Here is a 16,290-nt window from a genome sequence, read left to right on the forward strand (position 1 = left end):
ACATCCTAAAGTCAAACTGTAATGCAGTTTTGTACTTCCTACTTACCAGTGTAGTTTACAGAATAGCTGTTTGGGTCCAAGAATTTCTTTACCAGTTCACAGTTAGACAGTATGTGATGGGTGGTAATTACATCGAGATAGGCCTGGAGTCCCTTCTGTCTTTCAGCGATGAATTCACGCTCCATATTTCCAATCAATTTTTTTGGAGGAAGAGGTAGACTTAGAGTTGAGATCTTAAAAAGAGAGGAAAAATTACTAGCCTTGCTCTCAAAATGCCTCAGGGATATAAACTGGCAACTCAGAAAGTAAAAGACTCACAGCAGCAAGCTAACTACTCGATAACTTGTGTATATACAAGCTTTTATATTTTTCCTAAGTACTGTTATCAGAGTCAGATGATAGCTCACATCCCACTGTGAAGAGATTAGTAAACGGAACAACACTGAAAATACAAGGAGACAAATTTTTGCTAGTGACTCATACATTTAAGATTACTACACAAAATTTTCAGATACTAAATGGCTACAATTTTCAGCCAGACCCTTCCCATGACATACCTCTGCCACAGTACAAAAACTATTCACACCTTACCATTTTCTCTGGATGAGATTTATGCTTTCTCATTTCATGAAGTGCAGATTAATAACTTTTCTTTGCCTCTATGACTTTGTAGGTAATTTAAAGCCCTTTCTGTCAGTACTTTAAATCTGTAATTTCAAATGTGGTGCATGTTTTCCATTTTCTCTTCAGAATTTGCTACTGTACATTTTTTTTAAATTCTATACATTTTTCGACCCAGAAATAGCTGCAATCTACCAGTGGACATAGAGTAGTTGTTTTATGCTGACACTAGTGATCCAAAACTTCAGAAAAAAAATCAGAGAAATCCTTCAAAATAGGATGATGAAAAAACGTACAGAAATTCAAAGCCTTATGTAAGTCAGATCAAAGAGATCATCCTCTGTGTTTATATTCAATTACATCATGTGAATTGCCAGAATACATTTTTCATGTTGTTAACACATTGTTGTCTTTGCAGATCAAAGCACCTGCCTTGGGTAAGTTGAATCTCCACAGGAGTTATCTTTAAGAACTGTGTGTTGCAGGAATCAATTACACCAGATGCAATAACCTCATTTCTAAAGCAAATAGTTCACCAGGGAGAAGACAGGGACTTTTGGTGTTTGAACAACTTTCATTTTAACTAGTGGAAAGGGTAAAGGATTAGTTTGACAAACTGGAACAGAAGAAGCATTCCCTTTCCTTTTTACCTCATACATTTGAACACAGGAGTTGTTCCCTACTAAGTTTAGCACTTCTACTTCACCGTTTTCTGACTGCAGATTATGGACTGAAAAAGAACTACAACTATGTCTGGATTACAGAAGATGTTTATAAAACTCATCCTATTCACTGAGAATTTTTAATGCTCTTTTACACACAAGTGAAAAAAACATCCAGGAATAAACCCAAAAGCAACCATATACCACTCACAGTCAGTAATTCACCAAATTAGTTTTAACACCATAGGCAAATCGAATTCTCCTTTGTCAGACCACTCCAATTCAAAACCAAGTTTCTAAACAAAAACTAAATCCTTTTCTGGTACTACTCACTTAAAAAGCATGTCAAATGATAATCACCTTTACCTTCTTGACCTGACAGCTAGCTACCATCAGAGCGACACTGACTCTAGTTCAGATATTTTCAAACCACTATTATTTGTTTTAAAACTTAGACATCTGCTGTTTTTCAGCAGAAAGTAACATTCAGGCCCAGGTTTTTGTAGCAATCTGACAAAACACACAGCACAGCGAGATCGCTGTCTGTCCTAGAGGGACACCTCACTGAGGTCCTGACCTTGCCAAGACCTCACATGCTTTCAAACACCAGTAATATTTCTCTGTGGCCCCAGCTCACCACTGGAGCCAGGATGGGCTTCATCACGGAAGAACCTGGGAATTAACATTCTTATCTTCAAACCACAGCCTGCTCAGGAATGTCTGTTCAAAAGCTGCAATAAAATGCTTCACAAAAGCCAGATATCTTGCTGTGAATTCCAGTGCTTCCAGTACTTCACTTAACAAAACAGAATAGCAGTCAATGATCTCTGTCAAATAGGGAAAGAGGAAGAAATGCAGGACAGACTGGAAGGAGCTTTTCAATCCAGTACAGCTGAGAGTTCAGGGAATCTGGCTTGAAACTTTCTGATACAAATCAGGGTCACAGGTATGCATTCCCAAGCCTAGACAGTTTGGAAATTCTTGATCCTTAGTATTATTATATAGGTAGCACCAGATTAACAGCAGAAAATTTGCATTCCAACTCAACTGCAGCTGTGTTCAAACACAAACACCAAAATCTACAAAGAGGTCAAGTATGCCATGAGAACTTGAAGAACTTGGGGCTTTACATCCAAAAGAAGCTCCAGCAGTTTTTCCAGCTGCATTTTAGTTTTGAAGGAAGAAGATTGGAGTTTGGTATCTTCCTATTGGTCCTTGTTTTATACTGTTTTTTGAAGGGTTGCTTTGTGTGGAGTTTGTTTGTTTACTTCTATTTCAATATACACAAGATGAGAGTTTAAAGAGTTTAAAAACAAGTCATGGGACCTGAATACTGTGATAGAATATTGTTGCTTAGAGTTCTGGATGGAAAGAACTGAGGAGCACTGCACTGTCTTAATGACTGTGAAAACTTCAGCTCCAGCATCACAAAGAGCAATTTATAAAAAATCCAAAACAGTGGGAGAAAAAAGCAATTTTACCATGATTTTCACCAGTTACTGTCTGCCCTGGCATTTGGAACTAGGCTGGAGAAGCAGTAGTGTTTGTCAAAAGCAGAGTTGTGCATCTCTCATAAACGCTTAAAACTCTATTCCTGTCCTTCTGCTGGGCACATAATGAAGAATAACACCTTTTAGGGTGGTTCTCTGTTTGAGTCAGAAAAAGCTTCTCCAACTGAGACACAACTTTGCCTTTCCAGACTGTGGGAAGCAGACTCAGGAGTTTGAAAATCAAGGTGTAAGCAGTAGTTTTCATTGAAGGAGTCAAGTGCTAAAGATCACGGCCTGCTAATTTAGCCACGTTCTCATATCCTCCCATCCAAGTTAGACGTATGTTCTGATCATTGTTTGATGTTTTCCAGTCATCCAAGAAGCTGATGTTTTCGTCCTAGATCTTGGTCTCCCTCTTGTTTCAAATTCCCCCTTATCCCACTCTGCAAGTTGCTGTCAGATAATTTCCTGAACCCTCCCCTTTTATCGTTCTCCTCTGTCTCAGATAAAAAGGCTTTTTCTTTATCATACATAACCTATTTACCTTCACTTTCTAGACCTTCCAACTAGGCCTAACTAGTACCTGTCATTTCTGAATTTTAAGATTTAAAGGCCCATTGCTTTCTCTACTAAAGGTGCCCCATTTGAAATGTAAATGAGAAGGCATAAAGCTTTTTCATGCCTTAATACATCCTATTCCCCAGGGTTAAGAGGAGCTTGTTATAGGTGGCTGCAAAAAGTGAACTCTTTCTTCTTTTCAAAACTTTCTCAAAATTCTTTCTCTGTGATCTTTATCAAAACTTGACTGTGGTTAAGACCACAATGACCCCTAGGTACTCTGATGACTAGTACCATCTCATCTCCGTGTTCCCCTGGGTGTTTATCTAATTTTAAATCTTGGATGTCTCTGGAGCAGGAGACATCTCAGTATTGCATTTATTCAGCACATCACAGACAAGGTTTCTAGGTCATGATAAAAGTTCCTACGTGCTACTGCACATTCAACAGAATAATTCAACAAGGCAACCAAGTTGCATCTGTTGAATTATGACTAATTTGTCCTCCCATCCACCTTCAGCAAAGGAATTGGTTACAGCTCACAATTCAATACTCTTACAGGGCTTTGCTCACCAAGGATCATCAAGCAGACAGTTGATTAAAATGGGGAGGTAAAGAGGAATTGGAAACAGCATTAAACTCTTGAATTCATGCAACATTTAACAGGGGAAAAAATTTCAACCTCACAAAAATCTACCCTCAAACTGCACCATTCATTTTTATCTTGTTTGCCTAGTACCATGGAAGTACCAAGTAACGAGTTTCAACCCTGTAGATGCTCATCAGTCCTGCTTTCCCCATTTTCCAAACACACTCACATACACCCTGCTTTTTCCCACACAAACTAAAAAGAAATAATTGTCCTAAAAAGCAGAAGAAAACACACAGTGAGTCCAGTGTTTGACCAAGGAACACTCCTCAGTGACACAGAAAACCATCACATGAGAAGCAGCATCTGGTAGTGCTTTTAGACGAATATAAATAATGGGACACATAGCACTTCAATGCTGAATTTATAAGGTTGGTATGTGCCTTGGCTTTCTCCAAATCAAAGAAGGAACAAATAAAAACACATAAAACCGGAACAAGTCACAGTACTGAAGAGAAAGATTCAGTATCTGCCAATTTCCTCCATTTCTATATAAATTGATCCTGTTGATGCTAAAATTCAATTTTGTAAGGGAAAATGTAGGAATGAAAAAGTACACATTCAAGCTATATTTGAAGTCACAGTTTCTCTTTACAGCTATGTGAATTTTTATTTTTTCTTCACTGCAATATATAAAAATATCACAAGCCATTTTAAATATACCCTTCTAATGACACTTTATATTTATATATAAAGGGTGAAAGTTACCTGCAAGCTGTTATTAAGTAAGTCAAAGTCACTGTATCGCCTCACAATCTGCAAAAAAAAAAGACAAAGTTCAGGAAACAAATTACTTTTTCCATTAGCATTTTACTCCTCAAAATCACATCAGAGAAAAGTAATTCCCATTTATAATCATCTTCTTCTTTTAACAATTCTTGTACAAAGGCATAACTGCTGGATTCATGTCACATTGCCAGAAAGCAAAGCAGTTTTTAATCACATCTCAATCAGACAGAAAATGCATTTCTAAACATTATCTTAAAACAGTTTTAAAAATATTTGTGAGCAAAGTTGTCTGCAAACAAGACATTTTTGCCATATTAGATGCGACAACTTTTCATAGTCATCTTCATTACTACTTCTTGGTTTTGTTGCTCATCAAGGTTGTATTTTTAGCCCTAAGGAAAGCAAAATAGCATTTGAGGTTTTAAAGTGATGGTTGTACCAACACATAGTACTAACACATGAGAGGCATTTTTCCTGGAATATTCAGAATAGTAGCAGACAACACGCCTTCTGTAGCTGGCAGCAATACTGGTTTTGTGTTAGTTTTTGACCAAAAGTATTCAAGCACTTCATGTTCTCAATTCCAAATGAACATTTCTCTTGCCAACTCAAATCTGAAAAGCTAGGAAGAGACAATTTTCAAACTCTTCCTAAAAAGGCATCCTGGTTACATGAGCCACAGCTTAAGAAATTACCTGCCAACTGTTTTCTGCTGAAACTCCTCTCTGAACACGGATTATGTATTCCTAATAAAAGGAAAAAAATATTAGAAATGAGAACGAATAAGTTGAAGAAAGTTATTAAGTACTTCTCCAAATATGACCACTAACACCGAGAAACAGAAAATTCAGATCCTGCACCTAGGGGAAGGTCCAAGATTGGTTTGCTCACACCCATCTCTAGCAATTGTCTCACTCTGTTTCCCAGTGTGGAAGACAAGGAGAGGTCCAGGAACTTGCACTTGAACAGTTTAATTTAGTTACAGAGAAAGACAATAAAAGCATACTCAGCACACATCTCTACCAACAACAAGAAACCTCTCCTTACCTCACCTCCAATATCCAACAAGTACCCCCAGGAACTACTGCCACCACCATAACAGAGCAACATGCCAGTAAATAACCACAGAAGCCCAACCTCCAATTATTTTCGTACTGGAAAGGTTACCACAAAAGCTGTGGAATGTGCTTGGGTAACTAGAACATCTCAGTTTCTCATGATGGTAACTCTTCATTTATAATACAGGCTTAATGTTAAATATTTATATATTAACTATGCAGATACATCTAAATCTCAGTAAGGAACTTCTGAATTTTAAGAATTAATAATTCTTCCACCACAATTACATTCATAAATCACAATTTTTTTCAGTCTCTTTATTTCAAGCTCCACTGTACCTTTGTAGATCAATGCCTGGTCATAAATACAGCAATATCATTACTGGAGATTTATTCAATTATCTCAAATATAGATATGAAGTATTTTATACACCCAATCAGGTATACTTCAAGGCAGCCAGGACTTTGGTAAACAAAGTCATGTTCAGTTTGAAAACAGCTCTAAAAACACTTTTGACATTTCAAATATCATAAACAAGGCAAGTCCTTTTCCTAGAAATCCTATATTCTCCATTTTAGATATTGTTTCATTAGTAAGGAAATAAAATTATTTTGGGCTGACTGTAGTAATTGATACTTCTTTGCCGTTTGCTTACACAGAGCTCTATAAATGCTGTTCTTTTTAAAGTCTTATTACAGAGATTATCCCACAGCCACATAATTTACATTGAAAAACAGGCTTGGCTGGGGTGGCAGGACCCTGCACTGGGGCTCAAAGTGCCACTAAACCCCCCAGGCTTCCCCAGGGAATGAGCACAATCACACCACGCACCTGGAGCTACACATTCAAAGGGAGAATGAAAAATTCTGAGCCAAACACAAATTCACACCAGGGCTCACAGCATTCCCAAGCTGGAACACGCAAAAAGCTCCCTGCACTTGTGCCAAGCGACGCACGAGGACCCACCAGCCCCTGCCTGCAGCGCAGCAGCACATGATGCACCGCTGTCAGCCAGCTCAGATGACTTCATTCACCCCGGGACAAACTTTAAAACATGTTTTATGTAAAGTGCTGAATAATTTTTCCATTTCAAATGCTATTTCGCTGAATTGCTCACATCAACAGGAGTCTTACACAAAAATATTTCCAGATATTAAAATTTATGCTGCGTTCCAAATTATTGTGAACAAACAATAAGGAAATAACAACAAATAAACAAAGGTATTTCCTGCACCTTGTGTTTAATGCCAAATTTGTCCATTCCATAACAATAACTCTATCTGACATGCCTACCAACTAGATAATTCAATTAACTGAGCGCTTGATTCATGAAGAATTATAAACTCAGGTTCACAGTTAAGAATCCCCTTCATGCACTTTTAAGTATCTTCTTTCAGGCACTGTGAAGTGTCTTCTGGTTTTGGAATTTGCCTTCCAAACCCCACAAAATAATTCTCCTCTTTAAAATGAAATTAAATTAAAAACTGTTACACTGAAAAACATAAATGTACCATTGGAGCAAACAAACAAAGTGCGGCACATCAGAGAATCCCTCCACAGAATTAAATTCTCATTTAACATCTACCAAGTAATTAGTGTAAATCAAGAATTATGACTCTTCCAGACAAGAGGCAAAGGCAACACTTACCAGTTGGTATTACCTTATGTGTTCAACCTCACCTAATCCAGATTTTATTTTCTCAAGTTTCCTTCCAAAGCCCAGTGCTGCTGAGTCAAAAATGCTATGCATTTTCTAAAATTCACTTAAAATATCCTCTATTGTCAAAGCTGTCAAATATCTGTAGCAAGTTTGAACCACCTAGCCTTGAGAAGAAACAAAACTAGTAAGCATGAAAATCAAAGTGATTTATCACATTTCTTGTCCTAGCAGCTTAGATGGAAGTGACAGAAATTCAAGATGTCACAAACCAAAACACGTAACTCTTATACTAGAATTAGAGTGTCTATTTTCAGAAAATCAGCCTTTCATGCTCACTTCATATTCTCTTCTCTCACCCATTTGAAATCATAATTATGGTATCTTCCTGCAAAACAAGAAGCCCAAATCCTCATAAATAGTAACATAAATCCACAGAGCTGATTGTAATTCAACCAGTGTAATTATGTTTGGAAACTGTATGACAGAAATCAATTAAAGGGACACCTGGAAACCCATATTCACCACTAAAGTGGCCTTTCCTGTTTTGTGAGCATTTCTGCATTTTGGGAAGTAGGAAGAGGCTACTTCACACACAGACAAAAAACTGCAACAACTGCTTATTCATCAAGTCTCAAAGGAACGTTGGCAGTTCCTCTGAAAAACCACGTCAGTGATGATTCACCACGTGCAGTCATTCATCTTTTCTAGGATTTTGAAAGAAGCAGAGTTACTGCTCAATCCCTTGTAGCATTTACTCTTCCTCCAGTGATTATCATTTTCTATTGTACCCCAAGAAAGCGCTCCCAGGCAGGCAGAACACAAACTCATTAGACAACCATCAAAGCATCTTCTTGCACACACCACTCTGGTCGACACAGCAGTCGGCTCTTCTGGAGAGCCCAGAGATAAACAACTCAGGGCTCAGAGCCCATTCTCACAGGAAGATTATATAAAAAAAGACCATATTTGGGCCACAACTAATTTTCCCTACATATACTTGAGCATTTTCCCATCCTGTTCTGCCTTGATGCCCTAAAACACTGACTGTAATGAATAACTGTCCAACCTGTAAATCTAATGAAAAAGCCTAAACGCTCTTCTGGGTTTTGGGGTATTTTTCCCCCAAAGTTGATAAGGAGATTGAAAGTCAACGAATAGCTGTAGTAGAAAAAACAGGATAAGAAATACAATCCCATTCCCAGTGTCTGTCATGGCTACACATAATCAGCAGACCATAGTATCCTGAGTTTTAGTGAGAAGTTGATACTTCCTATTGCCTCTGCGTGGCAACAAGCTTGTTGTGGGATTATAATTAGCACCACTGATATATGCTTCCCAGAGGACCAGAGAAGAGCTTTCAACTCTTCAAGCCTAAATGCACAAAAGCCTTTATTACTCTGCCAAATTCTGTTTTGGTTAGGGAAAAAAAATCTGAATTACAACAATCTTCTTCTGACACTGCCTGATAGTGGGAGTGAGACTGTGCCCATAGGAAACACATAAAAGCATAGGGAAAACAGAGAGGCACGGTCAGGATCATTTCTGTTTAGCTGCATCATCCAACCCAGGAAAACAGAATGGAAAAGGCTTCAGAAAGGGCTAGTAATTACCAGAGTTCACTCCTGCCAACAATTTTAGGAATCAACGACCAGGCTCGGTGAGGTCTAGGTTAGTTACATTCATGCAGAAACTCCCATGGCATCTTTCACTCCTACATGAATAACTCAGAATCTTTCCTATGACTCAGTTTACCAAATAACTTCAAAGGAGCCCTAACAGCTGCTGGTTGGCAAAGAAAGGTCTCAGCTTTCACAGGAGAGACAACAGAGAGACAACAGAGAGACAACCTCCCACTACTGATTTTGCCTGCGGGCAGCAAGGTCACTGCCAGCAGCTACACAGGAGACACGAGACAGGCCACACAACCATTCCCAACACAACCTCCATGGATCCCTCCAGACCCCCCACATAGGTAAGGTTTGTACATCTGCTCCTCTTCGTACCAGTACTGCCAACCAGCTCCTGACACAACCTTGATATTCCAGCAGCAGTTCAAAATACATTTTTAAAGATGCCAAGGAAAGCAGTTTTACCTATGGGATCATTTCCTGGCTGCTCCAATTAGTCAAAAAAGAGGAAACTGGTGCCAGGAGGAGGAGGTTTGGAGCAGGGAAAGCTGTATGACCCCAGTTGCACACTGTTATTTTCTAAAATCTTCTTGCTATCACTACAGAGTTCTGGATAGAGTTTCTGAAAAGGAGTATTCTCCAAAAATCCACATGGATCAGTGATGACCACATTGCATTTCTCCAGTCCTTTGCCAGTAACAGTTTCACAATCACTGAGTGGGATTACCATTATCCTGAATTTACCCATTTTCATGCAGAGCCAACATTTAGGTGTTTTTTTCCCCCAAATTCACCAAGATTAGCCCCTGGTATTCCAGCACTTATTAAAACACTAGCATCAGCAGCTCAGCACTGCTCAGCAAAATTTTGTTAACATTCCTATGTGCAAATCATATAGCAAAGTATGTTCAAATGTTTAACAACTGCTGTTTACCACCATTCCTAGTTTTTGAAACAGGAAGCAAACAGGAAAGAAGGCTTTTGTAGAGACAAAATAGGAAAGAACTAATGGTGAATTTAGAGATTCTTAAAATAAAATGTAGAGTGTCACCAATATTGGGAAATACATTCTGTTTTGCCAAGAAACTAGTCTCTAAATTTCCAGCTCAGGACAGTCAGCCTGTTTTTCCACTGATTTCTGCTGTATGTCTGTTTAATCCAACAGGCTTGAAAAGCCAACCATTATAAAGATCCAGGTCACCTTCAGGTCACATCAACTAAAAGTTTGGAAGGGCTTTATTCTATAAGCATTAAAGAGAGGAAAGCCTAATTAAGCATGAATACAATCCCTGCTTAAGTAGGCTGGATTGGAACAATTTCTAGTAAGAAGCTCTTTTAAATGTTTATTTAGAAAATCTCCCATGTGAAAAGTAGCAACAAGACCAGGAAAGCTGCTCAGCCTCAGAGACCTCTCTGTTACAGGGCACAGTATTTATTTGCTATTGCACAACCTGCCATTAAGCCCATCTGAGGCAGAAGCAGCAGCAGGCCGGTGTTTCGCATTTTAAACAATGCAGGTGTGTGTGTGTGTCCTGTTTGTACCATTCACACACTGTATCACTGCTCTAGTAATGAGTCAGCCATTCAGTAAGTGAAAGCTATGAAGTAGGACAACTGCAGGGAAAAAATAGGACACACATTTACATGTAATGAAACTTACTGAACAAGGAAACAACTGAAACATGAGAAATCACGGATTTTCAGTGCCCTGCATCACCATGGCCTTCACCAGAAAGGCAAAATACTGAGTATTTTTCAGGAAATACTCAGTAGCCAACAAAAATATTCTAATCAGGATTTACTAAAGTATGATATGGCAACTAATATTTTGACTGCAATCTTTGCAGGAGCTACAAATGCCATACTAATTTCCTGAGTTCAGTGGAGGAAACCATAAGGTTGGAATATCTAAAATTAGGTGTGATGAAAGAGCTACCTTTTGTGAGCTCAGGTTGGAGGGGAGGGGGGAGGTGGCCAAGGTTACTTACTAAGTCAGTGGAGGAACTGCATTTCTGTAACCTCAAACAAGTGAACTCTAATAGCTTCCTGTCTAAAGCCACGTCTAAAAGTAACTTCACGTTCGTTTTTGTTCAAAGTGAAGGCAACCTTGCAGAGATTGAATTCCTTATAAAGCAGATGCGCAAAGTCCTTTACAAGCTTTTAAACTAAATTCTACTCTTCTAGAAACATATGGCTCCATTTTTGTATTTGGAAAAATATAGGAAAGATATAAATGCTTTTTCAACGTTTTTCTAATCTAAAAGCTGTCAGTGTCAACATTCATCACTGCTCAAGGAAAACTAAAAACTCTGAAAGTATGTTATGAGAGGGATTTATTTCAGCTGTTCATTTCCAAATGCCTTTAAGACAACAATGTACTGCAGCAAAGCTGACTGTTTCACTACTTCAATTTCAAAACATGAAACACATGAAAAAGCAAAATCACTTCAGAAAAAAATTAAGGAATGTTCAGAAGTATATGTACAACTCAATAGTAGTTCTACTGCTGAAAAGTGCTCTAAGAGTTGTATGTGCACATGTGCAGTTCTTATTAAGGCATATGTCCAGATTATTGTGGAAGAAAATAGCATCCTATTTCAAGGCTTAGAAAGAAAGCCACTTCTAAATAGTGAACACACAGATGAAATACTGCAATATGAAGCAAGTTCAACAGCCAACATTTATTAAAGCTTTAGTGCTGAAATTGCCTCTGTTGTCAGAACACAACATTTGGCGTCAAGATGAGACACTTGCAAATGGCTTAATATATTGGATGTAATTCTGCTCCTATTGAAGTCAAGGAATGCAGTGGCTACAAAACAACTTCATTTTCTGCAAAACTGGTACACAGACCTGCCAAGGGACTGAGCCATGGCTATGGAAAGGTGCCCAACACAGTCCTGAAAGCTACAGTTTCTCTCTCTCTCTGATGCAGTGCTAGTGACTGAAGCATAAAGCAGGATACAAAATGAAGCTGACAGCGTTTGCTCGTGTAATTTCATATCTGTTATGTGGGTGCCACTAGAATGCACCTGTAATATGGGGGGGGGTTGCTTTTAAAATAAAAAGGACTCCATAAACACCGCACTGTAATTGTATGTAAGTTCACATTCCAACAAAACTCAGACTGCTTGTAACACACTTAACTGGGGAAACAACTTTTGCAAACATGAAAAAGCATAATTTTCGTCTTCAATTATCATTGGAAATAAATACGCAGAAAAAAACCCTCAGTGGACAATTTCTTTATTGAAACACAAAAACATGGAGATTATGTCCCAGCTCAGATGTACTGACTCCAGTAAGAACTTCTGAGCTCTTCTGACTTGAACAAAACATGCTGAGCTTGTGAGCATATCAGAGAATTTTGCAGCTGATTCCCTAACAATCTAAAAGCCCCATTTACTAGGGGTTGACCTACTCTTACTAAGCAAAAAGTGCAAACCCTCAAAAGTACATTTTCAATACTAGCTTTGTCCCTTCTTAGGTTTCTGGAGAATTCAGGAAAGCACGTAGTAGTTTCAGGTTGTGTTTTCAGTTTTGTTTTTTTCAGTTTCACCTTCAGCCCCAGGAAACAGAAACTGAGCCTCTGCCAATTACAGCCCCTGATTCAATGCTATGAAGTTTACACTCACCCAGTCTGTTGTATTAAATTTAAATTAACAAAAACTGCTTAGAACAATAGGCAAGCAAATTATTCACTTGACACAAGCTTTGGTCTTCTGTGTGATATTTCACCATGTCTACAGAGCTTTTCCTGAAATTCTTTACCTCTTCCTTATTTGGTTTTTCAGAAGACTGTCTATTTTCAGCATCCACAGAAGTTTTACATAATTATTAGTTCAGTTAGTTCATAATTATTAGTGCTGTGTTAAAGTTACACCTAACCTTGGCCTAAGCTGTCTTCAAATGAGTGCTTTTATAATGTATGACCTACAGGAAAAAAATACAAATGCAAGTTTAAAACAACTCTCACAACACTAAACAGCATTATAAAATCTTAATACAAACTGCTGACAAAAGAACAGAAAATTTATTTATGGTTGCCTTTGTATTTCAGCTTTAGAACAAGTCTACCATGTGCAAAGCTAGTTCTCCAAACAGTAGTTTGGAATTAAGGATTGTACAGATGTACATCTTTTGAAGATACTGCATTGAGGTGGGATGAGAAACAAACCTAAAAAGCATTCAGTTAATGACAACCTACTTTCTTCTAACTATAATTTAACAAAGTAAAATGCAGTCTTTAACACCCCACGAAAGCACTTCAGCCCTTATTTCTTAGAGGGGCTTCATTTACACACTTCTTCAGATACAAGGGTTTATTTGTGTGGTTTATTATAAACTAGGAAAGTTCAAATCAGGGACAGCATCACCCACCAATAAACAAACTATTCAGACACTAGGGACATAAGATGTAGCATCCAAAATGACAAAATAGTCGATTTACATCAAATAAGAAACCAAGCCTCTGTTAATGGCTTCCTGTATTTTGTTATCCCACACTGGCTCTATATAAACCATCTGTGCTACACACACTTCAAGCCATCTTTCAACTATCAACAGGGCTTCTGCAGTAAAACAAACAATTACTAATAGATGTATCTTAGAGACAGATTTTAAATCAAAAAGCACAGTGTTCCAGCACTGGTATTAATGAAAGATCAGAACAAATCAATAGAGAATTTTCCCTGAACATCCGTTAGTAACAGAATACAGAGATGAAAGACGGGGGGAGCAACATTTGCTATCACACTCCCTCACACAAGACAACACACACGGAGTCTGGATTGAAAAAGTACTCATTCTGAAAGAATTTTGTGACTTTTTCTTTTTTAACCAAAATCATGCAAGCCAAAGGAAAGAACACAAAAAGCTATTGTCATTTGCAGTAGCAAAATAGTATAATAAGGCATGTTGGAAACAAGTTACCAATGAAACTTAATCTGCTCTGCCAACTGGGGGGTAATTAGGAGTTACACAACTTCTCATAGGACTTGGCACATGCACCCCTCAGCTATTGAAACAGGTAAAAAGTATCACGCTTGCCAGGAAATTTAAGAAGAGACGTTACAACAACTGAGAGCCATAGCCTGCTAGATTCACAAGACCTTCTAGACCATTTCTCATAGGTAACTTCTGTTTAGAGAAGACTGGAACATTAGCAAATGAGAGTTCCTCACACAAAAAAAAATTCCACTTCTTAAGTGCAGGTTATTTATAGGAAGAGTATATAATAAGGCAGTCTACAGGTAGTTCTACATCCTGTGGTGAACCTACAATTATTGTCATTCAGGTTAAGGGTATGCACCAGATGCAAGGAACCAGGAAGAGATCCACAATGCAGGGATCTGAGCTGTGTAAGGGGCAGAAGAAATACCCTCTGGCCATGTAAAGCACGCTTCCCACTAGTGTACCCACTCTGAGGTATCTCTGGCCTTCTTTCCAGCCCAGCATCCCTGCTCTCAGCCAAAGCAGGAACCACAAATGACAGCCAGCTCCCTCTCTCTGATTCACAGTACTGCTTGGTCATACCACAAGGAAACCTGGTTTTTAAAGTGGAAAATAACTGCAAACAGGACATTATGAAATTTGGACTATTACTGCACACTCAAAGACAGTGCAGTTCTTAGGGAGACAGTGTGCATACATCCCTGGCATCCCATAATTAACCTGTGACACCCAAGTGACAGCAGGGCTTGTTCTGTTGAGTGTCACTGCTCCCCACAACAAAGAAGCGGGGCTGGGGCTGCGGGGTCTCTGCAGCTTCACAGCCTCGGTGACACGGCAGGACCCGCAGGCAAATGCAGCCCGTTCATGTGTAACTTCATCGCAGATACTGAAATGAGGCAACGAGAGCCCATCTCCGCTCCAAGGGCTGCAACACCCTGAGAAAAGCAGGAATTACAGCCACTCACAGGGCCTCGCTCGGGGGGACACGAGACAGCCCCAGCCTCGCACCGGCCGCGCCCGCAGAGCCCCAGCGGTGCCCCCGGGGCTGTGCCCGGCTGCCCACGGGAACCCCGCGCACACGGCGGGGGCGAACGAGCCCAACGATCCCCGTCTCCAGGCGGCGGCGGCGCCACCGCCGCATCCCACCGAGAGGTTCCCGGGCGCTCCAACCCGCTCCCGGGGGTAGCGGCCCCGCCGCCGCCTCCCACCCCGCTCCCCTCCGCCCGCAGCCCGCCCCGCACTGCCCCGGCGCCCCCCCCGCCTCCGCCACCCCCGGCCCCGCTGCTGCGGGCTCAGCGCAGGCCCCCTCCCGGCCCCGCTGCCGCCGTGCCCCGGCCCGGCCCCGCACACCCCGGGCACCCCCAGCGCCCCCCGTTACCGGCTCCCCCCGCTCCCTCCCCCCGCGCCCGCCGCTCCCGCCGCCCCCCGCGGCCCGGCCTGCCCCGCTCACCGTGTGCGAGTGCAGGCTCTGGCTCGCCTCGATCTGCGCTGTCAGCGGCACCGTGTCGTCCAGCAGCACCTTGCCGGCCGGCGGCTTCTCCATGAAGGCCATAGCGGAGTGGGGAGCGGGAGAACCGGCGCCGCCAACCCGCTTCCCGGGGCAGCTCCCGGCGCGGCCGCCGCTGTCAACACGGCAGCGCCGCCGCCGCCGCGGGGCCTTAGCGCCGCCGCACGCCGCTGCCGCCGCACGCCGCCAGGGGGCGCCGCGTCCCCCCGGGGGCGCCACGGGTTCGAATCCCGGTCCCGCACCGGCAGGCGGCGGGATGGGGACACGGGGAGGTTCGTCCCCGGGAGCAATTACGGGGGAAGGAGCGGGGGCCAGAGCGCAGGTGGCCGCCCCGCCGCCCAAGCCTTCTACGCCCGATGCTCCGGTGGCACCGATGGCAGTGGTAGTGGCATGTAAGGCAGCAACCCCGAGACACTGCTGGTCCTCCCAGAGGACGACAGAAGAAGGCTGGTGCACTTGCTGCTCTTTACCTTTTGGGGTGGTTTTTTGTGGTTAAAAGATCATAAAATAATCAAATAGCATCCAGTAACTTCTACTCAATTTCTAGATTTTAGTGTTTGGGTTTGGTTTTTTTCAGAAGACATTTAAAGTTGTTCAACTGAGTTCCACAACCTGCCTTTCATTGCAGAAGCATAAAAAACTTTCTATTTCAGTACTACGTAGCACTTGGGAACCTACAAGTTGGACACTTGTCTGTATTTCCTTTTGTCTTTTTACACCATACACAGGAATTACTTTCACTTAAGATGTTGTAAGTAAGACCACAGAGCTGGA

General features: G+C 41.1%; 1 protein-coding gene across 5 annotated transcripts in view; it reads right to left on the minus strand.

Annotated features, from left to right (window-relative positions):
• PXK (PX domain containing serine/threonine kinase like) overlaps window positions 1-15,674 on the minus strand; it is a 34,985-nt gene extending 19,311 nt beyond the window's left edge. For 3 of the 5 annotated variants that reach the window (XM_051788939.1, XM_051788941.1, XM_051788940.1), the window contains exons 1-4: window positions 15,460-15,670; window positions 5,405-5,455; window positions 4,689-4,736; window positions 47-233 (exon numbers count right to left, since the gene is read on the minus strand). In XM_051788939.1, coding sequence (XP_051644899.1) covers window positions 47-233; window positions 4,689-4,736; window positions 5,405-5,455; window positions 15,460-15,561 — 388 coding nt within the window. In that variant the 5' untranslated portion in view covers window positions 15,562-15,670. Of the gene's footprint in view, window positions 1-46; window positions 234-4,688; window positions 4,737-5,404; window positions 5,456-15,459 lie in introns of those variants that run through there. The other 2 variants (XM_051788938.1, XM_051788942.1) reach the window with 2 other exon arrangements.
• Between the last annotated feature and the right edge of the window lie 616 nt (window positions 15,675-16,290).

This window comes from Manacus candei, unplaced genomic scaffold (assembly GCF_025592945.1).
Source record: "Manacus candei isolate 608988 ecotype Guabito, Panama unplaced genomic scaffold, ASM2559294v1 h1tg000025l, whole genome shotgun sequence".
Lineage (NCBI taxonomy): Eukaryota > Metazoa > Chordata > Aves > Passeriformes > Pipridae > Manacus > Manacus candei.